The sequence below is a fragment of the Oncorhynchus gorbuscha genome, linkage group LG04 (genome assembly GCF_021184085.1).
Source record: "Oncorhynchus gorbuscha isolate QuinsamMale2020 ecotype Even-year linkage group LG04, OgorEven_v1.0, whole genome shotgun sequence".
NCBI lineage: Eukaryota > Metazoa > Chordata > Actinopteri > Salmoniformes > Salmonidae > Oncorhynchus > Oncorhynchus gorbuscha.
Genome location: NC_060176.1, coordinates 14,430,289 through 14,450,730, shown reverse-complemented (window position 1 = coordinate 14,450,730; position 20,442 = coordinate 14,430,289). Strand labels below are relative to the sequence as shown.

Below are 20,442 nucleotides of genomic sequence, written 5' to 3'. Positions count from 1 at the left end.
AATTAGTCCCTTTTGGGTAGTGTCACTTGGTAGTGTCACTTGGTAGTGTCACTTGGTAGTGTCACTTGTTAGTGTAACTTGGTAGTGTCACATGGTACTGTCACATGGTGAGGGTAAATTTGTGTCACTTGGTGGGGGGACAATTTTTGTTTTTGTTTTTACATTCTGTCATGAAGAGCACATGTTCAACTTAATAAAAAACAGGTTTTCCCATCTCAAGTTAAATTTAAAAAATACTATAGTAAGTGCTTATTAAGTGCCAAATAAAGTAACAGGGTTGATCTTAACAGGGTTGATGATTTCATCTTAAATCAGTCATAAATGGAAGCTTGTGTGCAACAGGGATGGGCAATTGAATGCATGGTTCAAAATGTAAATTGTTAAAACATTTCTAGCCTGTCTATAGGTAACAGGGTTGATGTGTTGTGCTCGACCCACTCGTTTTCCCACCACAAAACACCAGACAATGACCAAAAAGAGTAGAACCACCTGCTTTTACATTAGGATGTGGCTATTAGATGTTCAATGTTTCTTTAGATTGTTTTTCTAAGGAATAGTTTCACCATATTAAAACAATAAATCATTTCATGCAACGGTAAGGACCAACGCTAGAGATGAGAAGCAGGTACAGGGAGTCAACATTTAACATAGCACAGACATTAAACAGGACAGGAACAGCGTCAGCCCCGGGTAACACAACTACATACTAACATCAATCCTGAAGCAGGGAACAGAGCTTGTGAACAGACAGATATAGGGGAGGTAGTGACACAGGTGATTGAGTCCAGGTAAATCCAATAATTGCTGATGCGCGTGACGGGGGAAGGAAGGTGAGCCTAATGATGGTGGCAGGAGTGAGTAACGCTGGGGAGCCTGGTGCCTCCGAGAGCCAGGGAGGGGGAGCGGGAGCGTGTGTGACAACAACAGGGTTGACATATTTTTTTTTAACCTTAATATGAATCACTAATCACATGAAATGAATAATACTCTTCAGAAATAACTTTGTCAAAGCAACAAAATAACTACGGGTTCTTCCCCACCCCTGTTTCGGTCAGAGGAATAGGGCTGGAGAAATTGAACCCCTCTCAAATTCATAGACAGAGCTATGGAAGTAAGGACTGACTATGATATCAAAATGATAAACTCAGCAGAAAAAGAAACTGCCCTTTTTCAGATCCCTGTCTTTCAAAGATAATTCGTAAAAATCCAAATAACTTCACAGATATTCATTGTAAAACTTCACAGATCTTCATTGAAACACTGTTTCCCATGCTTGTTCAATGAACCATAAACAATGAATGAACATGCTCCTGTGGAACGGTCGTTAAGAGACTAACAGCGTAGAGACGGTAGGCAATTAAGGTCACAGTTATGTAACCATAGAACACTAAAGAGGCCTTTCTACTGACTCTGACAAACACCAAAAGAAAGATGCCCAGGATCCTTGCTCATCTGTGTGAACGTGACATAGGCATGCTGAAAGGAGGCATGAGGACTGCAGATGTGGCCAGGGCAATAAATTGCAATGTCCGTACTGTGAGATGCCCAAGACAGCGCTACAGGGAGACAGGACGGACAGCTAGCTGATTGTCCTCGCAGTGGCAGACCACGTGTAACAACACCTGCACATGATCATCCGAACATCACACCTGCAGGACAGGTACAGGATGGCAAAAACAACTGCCCGAGTTACACCAGGAACGCACAATCCCTCCATCAGTGCTCAGACTGTCCGCAATAGGCTGAGAGAAGCTGGACTGAGGGCTTGTAGGCCTGGTGTAAGGCAGGTCCTCACCAGACATCACCGGCAACAACGTCGCCTATGGGCACAAACCCACCGTCACTGGACCGGACAGGACTGGCAAAAAGTGCTCTTCACTGACGAGTCGCGGTTTTGTCTCACCAGGGGTGATAGTCGGATTTGTGTTTATTGTCGAAGGAATGAGCGTTACACTGAGGCCTGTACTCTGGAGCAGGATCGATTTGGAGGTGGAGGGTCCATCATGGTCTGGGGTGGTGTGTCACAGCATCATTGAACTGAGCTTGTTGTCATTGCAGGTAATCTCAACGCTGTGCGATACAGGGAAGTCATCCTCCTCCCTCATGTGGTACCCTTCCTGCAGGCTCATCCTGACATGACCCTCCAGCATAAAATCAAATCAAATCAAATGACAATGTCACCAGTCATACTGCTCGTTCGGTGCGTGATTTCCTGCTAGACAGGAATGTCAATGCTCTGCCATGGCCAGCGAAGAGCCCAGATCTCAATCCCATTGAGCACGTCTGGGATCTGTTGGATCGGTGGGTGAGGGCTTAGGGCCATTCCCCCCAGAAATGTCCGGGAACTTGCAGGTGCCTTGGTGGAAGAGTGGGGTAACATCTCACAGCAAGAACTGTCAAATGTGGTGCAGTCCATGATGAGGTGATGCACTGCAGTACTTAATGCAGCTGGTGGCCACACCTGATACTGACTGTTACTTTTGATTTTGACCCCCCTTTTGTTCTTGGACACATTATTCCATTTCTGTTAGTCACATGTCTGTGGAACTTGTTCAGTTTATGTCTCAGTTCTTGAATCTTGTTATGTTCATATACATTTTTACACATGTTAAGTTTGCTGAAAATAAACGCAGTTGACAGTGAAAGGACATTTCTTTTTTTGCTGAGTTTAGTTTTAACTATGTTTGAGGCTTCATAGTGTGTGTTTATCTTAATTTGTTTACAACCATTGGAGTGAAAATGCTTATTTTGGGTTCTGATGGGGTATGACATTTGAACTAAGCTCATGAGGCATTTATAAATTATATTCATCAATATGGGAACATTTCATTAATCCAGAAGTACCAAAATGGACGAAGCAACTACAGATTGCCCCTAAGAGTCTTAAATCTTCCTAGATGTCACGGAGGGTGCAAAAAGTGAAATGTCAAATGCTGAACTTTGGCATTTTAGCAATTCTTTATTCATATAAAAAAAATCATATTTATTGAATTATCCATGTGGTCTATATTTAAGGGGACTTTATTTAATAACAGTATTTTACAATTCAATATTGGGGCACAATTAGTACCTAAAATATCAAAGTGACACAAAAGGGTCTCATTTCATGGAACAACCCGGAACAGCAGAACAATTATTACCCTGAAATCACTTCTGTGGCTTCTGACCCATCCCCCCTGCCGTGTGATTGGGCAAAATGCCCTCTGACCCTTCCCCCTGTCGTGTGATTGGGCAGAGGGGGCAGATTGGGCTTGGCGGCTCTCTGGAATAGATAAATATGTGCTCTGTCTGGCCCATTGCACCACTCCCCAGCCAGATGAGCAATTAACCATCACAGTGAAAACCAGAGAGAGAGAATAAGAGGTATGTAACGGCCGTTGTTGGTGGAAGAAGAGGTGGACCAATGCACAGCGTGGTAAGTGTCCATATTGATAATTTTTATCATAAGAACGCTAAACACAATAACAAAGGAGAATGAACGAAACGAAACAGTCCTGTCTGGTGCAGACACAAAACAGAAAACATTCACCCACAACTCAAAAGTGAAACCAGGCTGCCTAAGTATGGTTCTCAATCAGGGACAACGATTGACAGCTGCCTCTGATTGAGAACCATACCAGGCCAAACACAGAAATTCCAAATCATAGAAAAACGAACATAGACAACCCACCCAACTCACGCCCTGACCATACTAAAACAAAGACAATAACAAAACAACTGAGGTCAGAATGTGACAAGGAAAAGGAAAAGGAAGGGGAAAGGGGGAAGAACGTGAGAAAGCATGCGTGCGTTCGTGTGTGCATTTGCTTTGTGAGCTGCAATCCATCCTGTGGATGACATGGGACTGTGCTCACTCTTCTCCGGGGCTCGTCAAACACAGATCTATATGAACACTTGACACACACCATTACACTGATGACGACAAACTACTGGGACAGAATGAGAGGGGGGAGGAGGGGAGGATATTTATGAGAGTGTTTGTTTCTGGGGGAGTTGGAGTGAGAGTAAATAAGGTTGTGTCCTTATGCCATGAGATGACTTGGCTGTTAGTGTGGAGAGAGTAGATGAGGGCACATGTTCCTCCCTAGGCTAATCCCCTAAGAGCAATGAGCACATACTCATGAGGCCAGTTTCCTGATCAAAGGGATTGATGATCATGGCATCCTGTTTATATCAACATATAGTGTATGTAGGGATGTGTGAGTATACGCTGTGTGTTGACAGGGGGAAGTATCAATGCTTACCACAGACAGCACCTCCACATCTGCGCTCGCACACACACATGCACACACACACGCTATGCGACCAGCAAGGTGAGATGATTTGTAGCCAGCCATGTCTAATGGATTGCCGGGGCACTCGAGAAATTATGAAAATAAATAAATTAGCCTTCAGTGACCCTGCTGTCCCTGCACACACACACACACACACACACACACACACACACACACACACACACACACACACACACACACACACACACACACACACACACACACACACACACACACACACACACACACACACACACAACCCTTCACTAAGCTACCCCTCTCTCTCTCTCAAATACATGTTTCCACTCACAAACTCAGAGACCATTATGTAATTAAAGAGAACCAGTGTGTGATTGGTTTACTTATTAAGGTGGTTCTGTTGCTGGTTGAGTATTGCAAAGCGATTAACAGAAATGTCAGTTATTTTTTGTTTTATAAACAACTTATTGACCAATGTTGGTTCAGTTATTATAATTCCATTTTGTTCGTTTTTTTTCTGTGAGCTCAAAGCTCATTTTCTCTATAAATAAATCAGATCGAACTGTGCAATGTAGTAGGGAGTTGGAGTTTCCAACAGGCCAATATTCTACTAGTTTGGTGCTGAAAACGTGGTAATTAACTACAATGACCACAATCCCTTGCTCGCCTACTTGTCCGATCTATGCGTGAGCGCACAGACACAGAGAGAAGAGACAGAAGAATGCATGGTTGAGAGAGATAGAGAGCAGTTGCTTCACGAGGTATCTCTATCTGAAAATACATGATCTAAGTGATTGATATTTAGTATTCAGCAGTCATAAAATTATGCCTTATTAACTTTGAAGAACTACTAAAATAGTGATTTTGTCGGACAGCATAGGCAGCAGCTCTATAGAGCTATAAATACCTTGCGACAGGGGGAATGGAAGCTTCTTGTGTGCAGGGGCACCTTGCTTTGTATATGCAACAAAGCTTCCATTCCAGAGACCATTATGTCATTAAAGAGACAATCCAGAGTGTGATTGGTTTACTCCAGGTGGTTGTGTTGCTGTATTAGTAGTGCTGAGTAATAAACCAACATTTTACTAGGTATCTCTTTCTGAAAATACATGATATAAGGGATTGATAGTTGGTATTCAGCAGTCGTAAAAGTATGCCTTATTTACTTTGGGAAAAAAATCAAATCCAAAATAGTGATTTTGTCAGACAGGATAGGCAACAGCTCTATAGAGATGAGAGGATGACTTGGAATTAAATAATAAAGTCATCAAATGTAATATACACAACTAAAATATTATGTAAGTAAAGTGAATGAATGATAAGTAGTAATTGTCATGTACTACCATCATGGGACTTGTTTTATTATCCATTGTTACAGCATTCAACCCACATAACGCAGTGTAATTCATTTTAAAAAGTCATTTGAAACCGAAATGAAAAAATGTGATTTTTTTTTTTAGAATCGAACCGAAACTCAAAAAAGCACTAATCTCTCAACATTATGGTCGAGAGATGTGCTGTGGTTCTAATAGATACTGTTTATGTCTAGTGGTATTCAAACTTTTTCAGCGGTGACCCCATTTTTCCGCCAGAATTTCTGGGGACCCCATTTCTTTCCCCCCCAAAATTATAGTGATCCCAGGCCAAATCTAACCTTAAACCTTAAGACCTTAAAATCGGTACATTTCGAATTTTACATCAATAAATAACCTTCAATGCATTGCATTAAAAATATATTTAAAAAATTGGCTCCCCCACGACCCCACTAGGGGAATAGCACTGATTTATGGTCTCCCAGCAGTCGTTTCGGTCATGGTAACCATTCTGGAGCCGGGAATCAGTATTTTCACCAGGCAGGTAGTGTTACAATCACAATGCCTCTCCGAAGTGCTTGGCTAAAAGGATGATGATACTGTAATGCACAGTATGGTCTCCTATGTTTTCAAACTGCAGAAAGGCACTAATACCTGACATGTCTGTCTGCTTGTCTCAGACTTGGTTGAAGAGTTTAGCCACTCTAATAACAGAAGATGGGTTGGATAATAGAAGAGGAAATGGCAATTGTTTTCTGTCTTGACTCTCTCTCTCTCCTCCCAGTGCTAAATGACACAGATTACCAACTAGAACATTGCTGCAGGGAGAGAAAATGATAGAGGAAAAGAGGGAGAAAGAGAGTTAGAGTGAGTCAGTCTGTCTTAGTTTTCCTGCTGTGAGAGTTTGGCAAATAGTTGTTATTTTCTCTGTCTTTCGCTCGAGTTCCCCATTAGGACACAGAGCCCCTCATCTGTGCCGGGGCCCGTGGCGCTGTTCTCTCTCCCGATTGCTCACTTTGTCTCTCCTCCCTGCCTGAGCACAGAACTTCTGTTGGCCGCCAGATCTGTTAGCTCATGGTGTTCTGCTGAGCACAGGGGATCTGTGGGTAGAGGTTGAGAGGTTGTGTTCAGTTGGGTCATATTAGCAGACTGAGTGGAGAGGTTCTCCTTAAGTTCAGTTTCAATGGTGGCAAAGGAGAACGGTTTTGTCAGGGTCTTCAAACTGGCTAAGTAGAGAGGTTTTGTTTTGGTTCAGTAGTACAACGCACATACTGTAAACCCTAATCCACACAGCCAACCCTGCACTGTGCAGACCCACATACACATATGGACATGGAAAGAAACCTTCAACCAGAGTGTGCTCCCCTACAGAGGACTAAGTTTCCATCGTGTTAAATAGGGATAGCTGGAAACATAGATGTCTACCATTTCACATGAAAGGCCTACCGTTATTTAGAATAACAGAAGGCTTTCTGCAAATTGATCAGACCTCAAGCTAAATCATAAAACAAAGTTGGGGAAGAGCGTGATGAGGCGTAAATGTTTACACTTATTACAGATTATTTGAAGCTGTCAGAATCTGGAGCTCAGAAAAACCAACTGTCTTCTGTGTGTGTGTTCAGACGAGGGGAGAAAACCAGAAACAGTTTCGCTGAGGGTAGCTGGAGGAGAATTCATTAGGAATTCACACACACACCTCAGGTACACAAACACACACTTTTATACCAACACTGCTAGTTATCTCAACACTTCAGAGACAGGGTTGCTACATTCTGAATCACATTTACATACAGAGTGAGCGAGCGAGAGAAAGTGTGTGTGCGTGTGTGCAGCACATCTGTCTGTGTGTACTGTATGTTTTTAGCTGTGAAAAAGTGTTACGTTTAGTCTCCTGCTGTACTTCCTGACATGTTTACTGATACATCACTTTCCTCCAGTCAACAGCATGATTACAGCATTGAGACTCAGCCCCCTGCTGAGACAGATAGGACAGAGGGGCTTTAGGTGTGTGTGTGTGTGTGTGTGTGTGTGTGTGTGTGTGTGTGTGTGTGTGTGTGTGTGTGTGTGTGTGTGTGTGTGTGTGTGTGTGTGTGTGTGTGTGTGTGTGTGTGTGTGTGTGTGTGTGTGTGTCTGTCATTCATGTGTGTGAGTGTGATTTTGTGTGTGTGTGACATCTGTATGTCATGTGTGTCTGGTTTGATCCATGTGTTTGAGAGCCTCTGATGAACCCATGTACTGTATGCTACTCACTTTGAGGTGATCATGTATTAGATTCAGTAGAGGCCATCGTGATGGCTCTATTTATACAATGAATAAACATATGTGTAATAAATAGGAATTAGTATGGGTACATGAGTCACCTTTCAGGCACCTATAAATACACTGCTTCTCTATGGTTGAAAGTTTTACAGAAAGCAAAAGTGGAGGGTGTTTGCTGATAATGTCTATGTGTGTATGCTTGCGTGTGCGTGCATGTGTGTGTGTGTGCGCGCATGTGTGTGTATGCTTGTGCATGCGTACTTACATGCGTGTGTGTGTAGACTTTAGGGCTAGGGTATCAGTGGCCAGGCAGGGATTAAACACACAGAGAAATGCTGAGCTCTATTTAACTACACACCAGGGTATGAGCTACTTACCATCAGGCTTAGTGTCACTCCTCTCCCTGCCCTGGTCTGCTCTACACACCAAACCGTATAGGGTAATCTATAAACTACAAGCTACAGCAAACTCTGCCCATATATTATAGGGAAAGGTGTGAGCAAGTTGAGTCTAATCAAACACACACAGAGATGCACAAACACACACACAGGCACATACACAGATGGGTGCATACACTCCAACACATTACACACACACCTGACAGTCCAACTTCACAGTAAATGAGCTGGAATATGTAGAAGCACATAGTGCGCAGCCTGTGGTCATTGGTGCATAACGCAGGACAATTTCTATGGATTTTTCACCTTGGGTGCTGTGGCACAACAAATCCAATGTCTTTTTCCAGCTGGCTAGAAATCATGAATAGCATATTCCTTCCACTTGCCAGAGCCCTGCTCTAACTATGTACACACTATTCCAGCAGCCTGCTTACAGAGTGAAATATCTCTGATGGCATATTTAGCTCACCTAATGAGGAACAGATCTGAAAGGCTGCTTGTATCCGAGATATATGTTGTTTGATCTTCCAGTTTTTCATCAGCCTCTGCTTTCACATAGTGTGTGTGTGTGTGTGTGTGTGTGTGTGTGTGTGTGTGTGTGTGTGTGTGTGTGTGTGTGTGTGTGTGTGTGTGTGTGTGTGTGTGTGTGTGTGTGTGTGTGTGTGTGTGTGTGTGTGTGTGTGTGTGTGTGTGTGTGTGTGTGTGTGTGCGCGCGCATCTGTGTCAGTAACACCTCTATCAGTCAGCTGTGAAGACAGTTGTGAGCCTTTGTGTCAGGCCACTGTCAACTCACCCCCCCCCCTTTCTCTCTCTCTCTCTCTCTCTCTCTCTCTCTCTCTCTCTCTCTCTCTCTCTCTCTCTCTCTCTCTCTCACACACTCTCTCTCTCCCCTCCCCCTCCTCCTCTCTCTTTGCAGATCTGACTATGACCTGGACTATGAGTGCTATCAGGAGGACCTCTATGACAGGTACTGTCAGCCCGCTCTGCACCGCACCTCTCACAAAAACCCTGAATTTTCAGAGTCGGACAAAGGAAAAGTCTAAAACACACACTTAACCCTTCTTGTCTCCCCTGTCTCCTGCTGCTGCTGGCCCTCTCCCTCCTCCCCCTGCCTGTCACTGAGCTGTCAGTCATGTGTCTCTGCTAACAGAGCTGCCTGTCACTGCCCACTAATCGTACCTTGGTAAATCTTCACTCCACTGGGCCTGGCAGGTGCTTGAGGCACACGCATATGAATGAACAAACACACACACATACTGTACACGAACCCACATCCTGTGCAAGCGTACACACACACACACACACACACACACACACACACACACACACACACACACACACACACACACACACACACACACACACACACACACACAGGGAGCTGATATGTGCTGTGTGGCCTCTATAAGGAATCCAGTCAGGTTGTAAGCCACTCTAACCCTAGCTGAGTCTCTAATAATTATGAGTCAGCTTAAACTGTTCTAAGTGCAGCAGCTTATATTACAAGTTCCATTAAAGCTCAGGTTAGTTTTCTGTGGCTCACAGCAGAGCCACAGGGTCAGGGTGGCTACATTACAGTAACTGAAGCATATAGAGAATTAACTGTAGGCTGGAAAACTGCCATAAAGTACCTGTTCACTTTCCAGCGGTACTGTAGTGTAGATGGAACTGTGTTTTGACATGGAGCTGTGGAGTGTTTTCGCTACACCTCCAGCCAAGAGATCATGACCTCAGTTCAGATTCCAAGCCAGAATTTGACAGTCAGTCCGGTTCAACACAATTCATTCAAGTTTAGTAAGGCCCTACCCAGGTCACAGTTCAATCCCGTTCAGTCCACTCCAGTCTTGCTCAATGCCTTTCAGTCTGATCTCTGATCCCGTTGGATTCCGTCCATATCAGTCCAGTTCAGCATGGCTTAACCCAGGTCAGTCCTGTTCAGTCTGACTCAGTTATGCCAAGTCCAGTTGAGTCCAGTTCTGTCTGGTTCGTCACCCAGGTCAGTCACTCAGGTAATTGCTATGGGAGCTCTCCACCTCCATCAGGCACACTGAAGGTGACACGGCTCATTCATAAACACAGCACTCAGCACATTTGAATAAAGAGTGCTCTCTCTCTCACACACAACACACACACATTGAACAACCTTGTTGTCCTCTGTGTGAATGCACTCAGAGGCAGTCAGATGCTGTAGATGTAGTTATGCACAGAAGAGTTGAGGACGTCCTCTGTTTATGTTTCTATCTTCAGTTTAAACAATCATGCAGAAAGAAAATAAGAGAGTGTAAGGAGGGTGGTTAGAGAAACAGGCTGTCCGACATAGAGATTACAATTCCACCTCCCTTTATCTCTCTCTCTCTCTCTCTCTCTCTCTCTCTCTCTCTCTCTCTCTCTCTCTCTCTCTCTCTCTCTCTCTCTCTCTCTCTCTCTCTCTCTCTCTCTCTCTCTCTCACACACATACAGTATTGTACAGCTAACCTTGTGGGGACATACAATTCTGTCCCATTCAAAATCCTATTTTCCCTAACCTAACCATAACCCTAACCCGTAGTCTTACCTTAACCCCAAAATCTAACCCTTAACATAATTCTAACCCCCTAGAAATAGCATTTCACCTCGTGGGGACTAACAAAATGTCCCCAGTTGGTCAAATTTGTTTGTTTGTTTACTTTTCTTGTGGGGACTTCTAGTTAAACATGTCCATACACGATTTCCGCACACACACACACACACACACACACACACACACACACACACACACACACACACACACACACACACACACACACACACACACACACACACACACACACACACACACACACACACACACACACACACACACAGTACTGTAGCTGTGAGTTGACGCTGTCATCTTTTCTTTGCATTTTGTTGTTTTGCCGCGCTCTGCATTTTTCTGTCTTCACACAGGAAAAACCCTCACCACTGATTTTCAATTTGCTTCAAACACGGTACATGATTTTGCCCTACGTGGCTGGCTAGCTACATCGCCAGCTTGTGTGTGTTAGTGTCTGTGTGTGCGTGTGTGTCTGTACATCTGTTTGTGTGCATATGAGAAAATGTCTGCCTCTACACACAGATAACAGCTCTGGCAGAGACAAAGCCTCTTTTATAATCTCTCTTCTAATCCACACACACACACACACACACACACACACACACACACACACACACACACACACACACACACACACACACACACACACACACACACACACACACACACTCTCGCTCTGTTTTCTCTAATCCTCACACATCTACACTCTCTCGTTGTCTGTTTCGCGAGCTCCTATTTTCTGAAACTACACTTCAAAGTCGTTGTAGCTGTTAAGGTTTTCTTCTTCCTCTTCCTCTGAAGAGGAGGTGTAGCAGGGATCGGACCAAAACGCAGCGTGGTTATCTTGATACATCTTCAATAAAGATAATACCGAACAATACAAAAACACTAAACCTAACGTGAAAAACCGAAACATCCCTATCTGGTGCACACAAACACAGAGACCGGAACAATCACCCACGAAACACTCAAAGAATATGGCTGCCTAAATATGGTTTCCAATCAGAGACAACGATAAACACCTGCCTCTGATTGAGAACCACTCTAGGCAACCATAGACAACTCTATTATACCACAATCCCAAAACCTACAAAAACCCCAAGACAAAACACACCACATAAATAACCCATGTCACACCCTGGCCTGACCAAAATAATAAAGAAAACACAAAATACTAAGACCAGGGCGTGACAGAACCCCCCCCCCCTCCCTCCCTCCTTATGTTTCCAAGATGGCGTAGCAGTAAGTCGTCCTGTCGTTTCGTCTCTCTGTATATATCATCTCGTCTCTTTTTCGTTTTAGATATTTTTCTTCGCATATCTTTAAAAACATTTTGCTAAACCTAAGCTTCCAAATACTCTCCTGCAACCCGTCTCACCCAATGTAGCTACTTTTCCTAAAGTATTTATATTTACTTCGGTTCTGGAACCCCTCAACTGAAGCTAGCCAGCTAACCACCAGCTATGCTAGCGGTCTTCAGCTAACCGGTCATCAGCTAACCTTTAGCTCGGAAAGCTCTCGCCAGTTTGAACAACGCGACGCTAACCAGAGCATAACGGACCTATTTATTTTTTTATCCCCGGATTCCCACCGCAAACGGAACATTTTTCAGCTGGATCTTCACAACTAGCTATCGAGCTAAACCGCAACCCTGGTTGATTACTCCTGGCTTGCGTTTCCACCCACGTAGCTTGAAGCTAGCCCGGCCAGAGCTCCTGTGCTGCCATCGTAGCATACTCCTGGGCTACAATACCCGGACCCACGACCGGTCTATCGATGTTCACCGCATGAAGAGGAATAAACAGACTCACCCCATCGCGACGTCCCCCAAAGGCTAACTCTCTAGCCCTCGCTATCTCCTTGCTTGCTATTCGGCATGCTAACTGCTAGCTTGTTTAGCCCAGGTCCGCTAACTACTACCTTGTTTACCCCGGCCTGCTAATCTGTTAGCTTGTTAGCACAGGCCTGCTAACCGTCTGCATCGCCGCCTCCCAAATACGCAGTGGCCCAATTGTACTTTCTCTTCCCGATTTAAAAAAATAATGTTTGTTTATACCTTCCGGAAACCTGCCTCACCCAATGTGATACGGAATCGCAATTATTTTTAATTTTTAGAACACACTCAAGAACCTCCAGAAGCTAACCAGCTAACTAGCTACAAGCTATTTAGTCATTGTTAGTTTTTTAACCTGGATAACACTCGCCAGTCCAGCCCCCCTGCCCCATCCACCACTGCCCCCTGGACTCTGATCACTTGGCTACATAGCTGATGCACACTGGACTGTCCATTAATCACGGTACTCCATTCTGCTTGTTTGTTTTATCTGTCGGCCCCGTTGCCTAGTCAATGCCATTTTACCTGCTGTTGTTGTGCTAGCTGATTAGCTGTTGTCTCACCCACTGCTTTAGCTAGCTTTCCCAATTCAACACCTGTGATTACTGTATGCCTCGCTGTATGTCTCTCTCAAATGTCAATATGCCTTGTATACTGTTGCTCAGGTTAGTTATCATTGTTTTAGTTCACAATGGAGCCCCTAGTCCCACTCCTCATACCCCTGATACCACCTTTGTCCCACCTCCCACATATGCGGTGACCTCACCCATTACAACCAGCATGTCCAGAGATAAAACCTCTCTCATCATCACCCAGTGCCTGGGCTTACCTCCGCCGTACCCACACCCCACCATACCCCTGTCTGCGCATTATGCCCTGAATATATTCTACCATGCCCAGAAACCTGCTCCTCTTATTCTCTGTCCCCAACGCTCTAGGCGACCAGTTTTGATAGCCTTTAGCCGCACCCTCATACTACTCCTTCTCTGTTCCGCGGGTGATGTGGAGGTAAACCCAGGCCCTGCATGTCCCCAGGCACCCTCATTTGTTGACTTCTGTGATCGAAAAAGCCGTGGCTTCATGCATGTCAACATCAGAAGCCTCCTCCCTAAGTTTGTTTTACTCACTGCTTTAGCACACTCTGCTAACCCTGATGTCCTTGCCGTGTCTGAATCCTGGCTCAGGAAGGCCACCAAAAATTCAGAGATTTCCATACCCAACTATAACATCTTCCGTCAAGATAGAACTGCCAAAGGGGGAGGAGTTGCAGTCTACTGCAGAGATAGCCTGCAAAGTAATGTCATACTTTCCAGGTCCATACCCAAACAGTTCGAACTACTAATTCTGAAAATTACTCTCTCCAGAAATAAGTCTCTCACTGTTGCCGCCTGCTACCGACCCCCCTCAGCTCCCAGCTGTGCCCTGGACACCATTTGTGAATTGATTGTCCCCCATCTAGCTTCAGAGTTTGTTCTGTTAGGTGACCTAAACTGGGATATGCTTAACACCCCGGCAGTCCTACAATCTAAGCTAGATGCCCTCAATCTCACACAAATCATCAAGGAACCCACCAGGTACAACCATAACTCTGTAAGCAAGGGCACCCTCATAGACGTCATCCTGACCAACTGGCCCTCCAAATACACCTCTGCTGTCTTCAAGCAGGATCTCAGCGACCACTGCCTCATTGCCTGTATCCGCTACGGTGCCGCAGTCAAACGACCACCCCTCATCACTGTCAAACGCTCCCTAAAACACTTCTGTGAGCAGGCCTTTCTAATCGACCTGGCCCGGGTATCCTGGAAGGACATTGACCTCATCCCGTCAGTTGAGGATGCCTGGTCATTCTTTAAGAGTAACTTCCTCACCATTTTAGATAAGCATGCTCCGTTCAAAAAATGCAGAACTAAGAACAGATACAGCCCTTGGTTCACTCCAGACCTGACTGCCCTCGACCAGCACAAAAACATCCTGTTGTGGACTGCAATAGCATCGAACAGTCCCCGCGATAAGCAACTGTTCAGGGAAGTCAGGAACCAATACACGCAGTCAGTCAGGAAAGCTAAGGCCAGCTTCTTCAGGCAGAAGTTTGCATCCTGTAGCTCCAACTCCAAAAAGTTCTGGGACACTGAAGTCCATGGAGAACAAGAGCACCTCCTCCCAGCTGCCCACTGCACTGAGGCAAGGGAACATGGTCACCACCGACAAATCCATGATTATCGAAAACTTCAACAAGCATTTCTCAATGGCTGGCCATGCCTTCCGCCTGGCTACTCCTACCTCGGCCAACAGCTCCGCCCCCCCCCTCACCCTGCAGCTCCTCGCCCAAGCCTCTCCAGGTTCTCCTTTACCCAAATCCAGATAGCAGATGTTCTGAAAGAGCTGCAAAACCTGGACCCGTATAAATCAGCTGGGCTTGACAATCTGGACCCTCTATTTCTGAAACTATCCGCCGCCATTGTCTCAACCCCTATTACCAGCCTGTTCAACCTCTCTTTCATATCGTCTGAGATCCCCAAGGATTGGAAAGCTGCCGCAGTCATCTCCCTCTTCAAAGGGGGAGACACCCTGGACCCAAACTGTTATAGACCAATATCCATCCTGCCCTGCCTATCTAAGGTCTTCGAAAGCTAAGTCAACAAACAGGTCACTGACTATCTCGAATTGCACCGTACCTTCTCCGCTATGCAATCTGGTTTCCGAGCGGGTCACGGGTGCACCTCAGCCACACTCAAGGTACTAAACGGCATCATAACCGCCATCGATAAAAGACAGTACTGTGCAGCCATCTTCATCGACATGCCAAGGCTTTCGACTCTGTCAATCACCATATTCTTATCGGCAGACTCAGTAGCCTCGGTTTTTCGGATGACTGCCTTGCCTGGTTCACCAATTACTTTGCAGACAGAGTTCAGTGTGTCAAATCGGAGGGCATGCTGTCCGGTCCTCTGGCACTCTCTATGGGGGTGCCACAGGGTTCAATTCTCGGGCCGACTCTTTTCTCTGTATATATCAATGATGTTGCTCTTTCTGCGGGCGATTCCCTGATCCACCTCAACGCAGACGACACCATTCTATATACTTTCGGCCCGTCATTGGACACTGTGCTATCTAACCTCCAAACGAGCTTCAATGCCATACAACACTCCTTCCGTGGCCTCCAACTGCTCTTAAACGCTAGTAAAACCAAATGCATGCTTTTCAACCGATCGCTGCCTGCACCCGCATGCCCGACTAGCATCACCACACTGGATGGTTCTGACCTTGAATATGTGGACACCTATAAGTACCTAGGTGTCTGGCTAGACTGCAAACTCTCCTTCCAGACCCATATCAAACATCTCCAATCGAAAATCAAATCAAGAGTCGGCTTTCTATTCCGCAACAAAGCCTCCTTCACTCACGCTGCCAAGCTTACTCTAGTTAAACTGACTATCCTACCGATCCTCGACTTCGGCGATGTCATCTACAAAATTGCTTCCAACACTCTACTCAGCCAATTGGATGCAGTTTATCACAGTGCCATCCGTTTTGTCACTAAAGCACCTTATACTACCCACCACTGCGACTTGTATGCTCTAGTCGGCTGGCCCTCGCTACATATTCGTCACCAGACCCACTGGCTCCAGGTCATCTACAAGGCCATGCTAGGTAAAGCTCCGCCTTATCTCAGTTCACTGGTCACGATGCCAACACCTCATTTGGCTGCCTTTCGTTCCAGTTCTCTGCTGCCTGTGACTGGAACGAATTGCAAAAATCACTGAAGTTGGAGACTTTTATCTCCCTCACCAACTTCAAACATCAGCTATCTGAGCAGCTAACCGATCGCTGCAGCTGTACATAATCTATTGGTAAATAGCCCACCCATTTTCACCTACCTCATCCCCACAGTTTTTATTTATTTACTTTTCTGCTCTTTTGCACACCAATATCGCTACCTGTACATGATCATCTGATCATTTATCACTCCAGTGTTAATCTGCAATATTGTAATTATTTGCCTACCTCCTCATGACTTTTGCACACATTGTATATAGACTCCCCTTTTTTTCTACTGTGTTATTGACTTGTTAATTGTTTACTCCATGTGTAACTCTGTGTTGTCTGTTCACACTGCTATGCTTTATCTTAGCCAGGTCGCAGTTGCAAATGAGAACTTGTTCTCAACTAGCCTACCTGGTTAAATAAAGGTGAAATAAAATAAAAAAATAAAAAAAGGTGCGGACTCCCGGCCGCACACCTAAACCCATAGGGGAGGGTCCGGGTGGGCGTCTGTCCACGGTGGCGGCTCCAGCGCGGGACGTGGACCCCACTCCAACAAAGTCCGCTTAATTCGCGTCCTTAGATTGCCGATCCTCGCCTCCAACCTTGGCCTAGTAAACCTAACAAGGGCCCCACTGGACTGAGGGGCAGCTCCGGACTGAGGGACAGCTCGGGACTGAGGTAGCTCGAAACTGAGGGGTAGCTCGGGACTGAGAGGAAGCTCAGGAAGGTTGATGGCTCTGGCAGATCCTGGCTGACTGGTGGATCCTGGCAGACTCGCGGCTCTGGCGGATCCTGGCAGACTGGCGGATTCTGGCAGACTGGCGGCTTTGGCTGCTCCATGCTGACTGGCGGCTCTGGCGGCTCCATGCTGACTGGCGGCTCTGGCGGCTCCATGCTTACTGGCGGCTCTGGCGGCTCCTTGCAGACTGGCGGCTCCTTGCAGACTGGCGGCTCTGGCGGCTCCTTGCAGACTGGCGGCTCTGGCGGCTCCTTGCAGACTGGCGGCTCTGGCGGCTCCTTGCAGACTGGCGGCTCTGGCGGCTCCTTGCAGACTGGCGGCTCTGGCGGCTCCTTGCAGACTGGCAAGCTCTGGCAGCGCTGGACAGGCGGGAGACTCTGGCAACGCTTAACAGGCGGGAGACTCCGGCAGCGCTGTAGAGAAGGAAGGCTCCGGCAGCGCTGGACAGGCGGGAGACTCCGGCAGCGCTGGCGAGGAGGAAGGCTCCGGCAGCGCTGGAGAGGGGGAAGGCTCTGGCAGCGCTGGACAGGCGAGGCGCACTGTAGGCCTGATGCATGGTGCTGGCACTGGTGGTACTGTGCCGAGGACACGCACAGGAAGCCTGGTGCGGGGAGCTGCCACTGGAGGGCTGGTGCGTGGAGGTGGTAGTGGACAGACCGGACCGTGCAGGCGCACTGGAGCTCTTGAGCACCGAGCCTGCCCAACCTTACCTGGTTGAATGCTCCCGGTCGCCCTGCCAGTGCGGCGAGGTGGAATAGCCTGCACTGGGCTATGCAGGCGAACCGGGGACACCGTGCGCAAGGCTGGTGCCATGTAAGCCGGCCCAAGGAGATGCACTGGAGGAGACTAGATGCGTAGAGCCGGCTTCATGACACTTGGCTCGATGCTTACTCTAGCCCGGCCGATATGAGGAGCTGGTATGTACCGCACCGGGCTATGCAACCGCACTGGAGACACCGTGCGCTCCACAGTATAACACAGTGCCTGCCCGGGCTCTCTAGCCCCCCGGTAAGCACAGGAAGTTGGCGCAGGTCTCCTACCTGGCTTCGCCATACTCCCTGTGTGCCTCCCCAAGACATTTTTGGGGCTGACTCTCAGGCTTCCTTGCCAACCGTGTTCCCTTGTATCGCCGGCTCCTCTCTCCGGCTGCCTCTGCTCTCCTAAGTGCCTCCGCCTGTTCCCATGGGAGGCGATCTCTTCCAGCCAGTATTTCCTCCCAAGTATAACAACCCTTGCCGTCCAAAACGTCCTCCCATGTCCATTCCTCCTTGCGCTGCTCCTGCTGCCGCTGCCTGTCACCACGCCGCTTGGTCCTGTTGTGGTGGGTGATTCTGTTAAGGTTTTCTTCCTCTTCCTCAGAAGAGGAGGTGTAGCAGGGATCGGACCAAAACGCAGCATGGTTATCTTGATACATCTTTAATAAAGATAACACCGAACAATACAAAAACACTAAACGTAACGTGAAAAACCGAAAATCCCTATTTGGTGCACACAAACACAGAGACCGGAACAATCACCCACGAAACACTCAAAGAATATGGCTGCCTAAATATGGTTCCCAATCAGAGACAACAATAAACACCTGTCTCTGATTGAGAACCACTCTAGGCAACCATAGACTTACCTAGACAACTCTACTATACCACAATCCCAAAACCTACAAAAACCCCAAGACAAAACACACCACATAAATAACCCATGTCACACCCTGGCCTGACCAAAATAATAAAGAAAACACAAAATACTAAGACCAGGGCGTGACAGTAGCAGTACACTTCAAACTCCACTAAAGGACTTTAAACTCCCATAAGTCTTTAGTCTCCCAGCTGAAAGGCAACGGTCCCAGCCCTCTCACTACATTGGTGGCCAGGTTGATATACTTTATGCACAGTGAGGTGGCTGTATCTGGTTATATACTGGTAATACATTCTCCTGAGACAAGGGAACTCAAGTGTGAGATATATTTCAATAAAAGGGTAACACATGTTCCTCAACTGAACGCTAAAGTCATGTCTCTCTCGGCGATTTACAGCTCAATCACTGAACCCAAACTGACATCTCACCTCAAGGCTTCCCGACTGGCATCCTGTTTGCAGCTGGTTTAAAGTGTGTTTCTCTCTCCTCAGCACTCTGCCTGGAGCCTTACTGCAGAGAGGGTGGCTATCTCCACACAGCCCTGCCTGTGTAAAGGCCACTCAGGCTTACATAGGACATTTAAATAAACAATAACCAATCTGTCCATGAGTCTCTGAGCCCTGCTTTGCTGTAGGATACACTCAGGGCACTGGATAACAGGGCTATGGTTGCTGGGGTGGGTTTCTGGTGGTGCAGGATCTTCTTGGTGTGTATGGAGGGTGGTGTGTCCTTCTCGCTCTTGCTTTCTGTTTTGCTCCAACCCTCCTTTTCCCCCTCCTCCTCCCTCCTCTCTTTCAGTTTTTAAGAACAGGAGCCAGTGCCCAGGTCTCTGTCTGTCTGGCTCTCAGCCCTAATGGCTCTCTGATGCTGTAAGCAGATACCATATGAAAGGCATTCAGGTTGGAATGTGACTCAGTCTGACTCGCAGGATTTAATTAGGTGGCAGAGCTTAAGTTAGGATGAAAGCCAGCCCTTAGATAATGTAGACTGGAGCCAGGTAGGCAGTCCTGTACTTCATTTTAGAGTGGAAGACTTTCATTAAAGCTGTGGTTATAGGGCCTACAGGTTAACATAGGTCCCAGTCAAGCTGAGACTAAATTGACTTACAGCCTATGGTTGTTATCTGATTGGAGTGCTGACTCCTGTAAAGTGTGTGGTGTGTGTGATTGGCTAGCTCTGACCCCTCGGAGGAATCTGATTGGCTGGCTGTTCTCCTGTGACCCCTTTCTGGGGTTTTATTGGTTCGTTTTTAGCCTTTAACAGTAGGTTGACATGTGTCCTTCTCCCTGGCTGAACGCCACCTCTCTCTGTCACAGCCTCTGGCCTCTCCAATCCCACACACACACGCACATGCACACGCACATACAACATACACTCTCTCATGTTTCTGTAACTGCTATATAGTGAGCGTGTGATACACTCTCTCCTGTCACCTGCTTCGCTGCACTGCCAGAGAGCATTTGATTGGCTATTGACAGAACCAATTAGATTTAGCTATAGATGGGCATACGGAGCTAGGGGATGGGGGAACGAGTGAGGAAGGGGGACTGACAGTGGAGACTGATCCAAATCTAACTTCTGTCACATAGTAGATCTCTCCCCTTCTCCTCAACTCATCTCCATTCCCATTTTCTCCTTCAATCCCTCCATACCTCACACCTCCTTCAGTAT

At 46.6% G+C, this 20,442-nt stretch overlaps 1 protein-coding gene across 2 annotated transcripts in view; it reads left to right on the top strand.

The window, feature by feature from the left end:
• The window catches only part of LOC124033699 (RNA-binding Raly-like protein), a 79,879-nt gene that overhangs the window by 54,716 nt on the left and 4,721 nt on the right, over positions 1-20,442 (top strand). The window contains exon 3 of one of the 2 annotated variants that reach the window (XM_046345889.1): positions 9,140-9,190. The exons of the other annotated variant lie outside the window; for it this stretch is intronic. Within the exon in view, the coding sequence (XP_046201845.1) occupies positions 9,140-9,190 (51 nt within the window). The remainder of the gene's footprint in view (positions 1-9,139; positions 9,191-20,442) is intronic. 2 annotated transcript variants of the gene reach the window in all.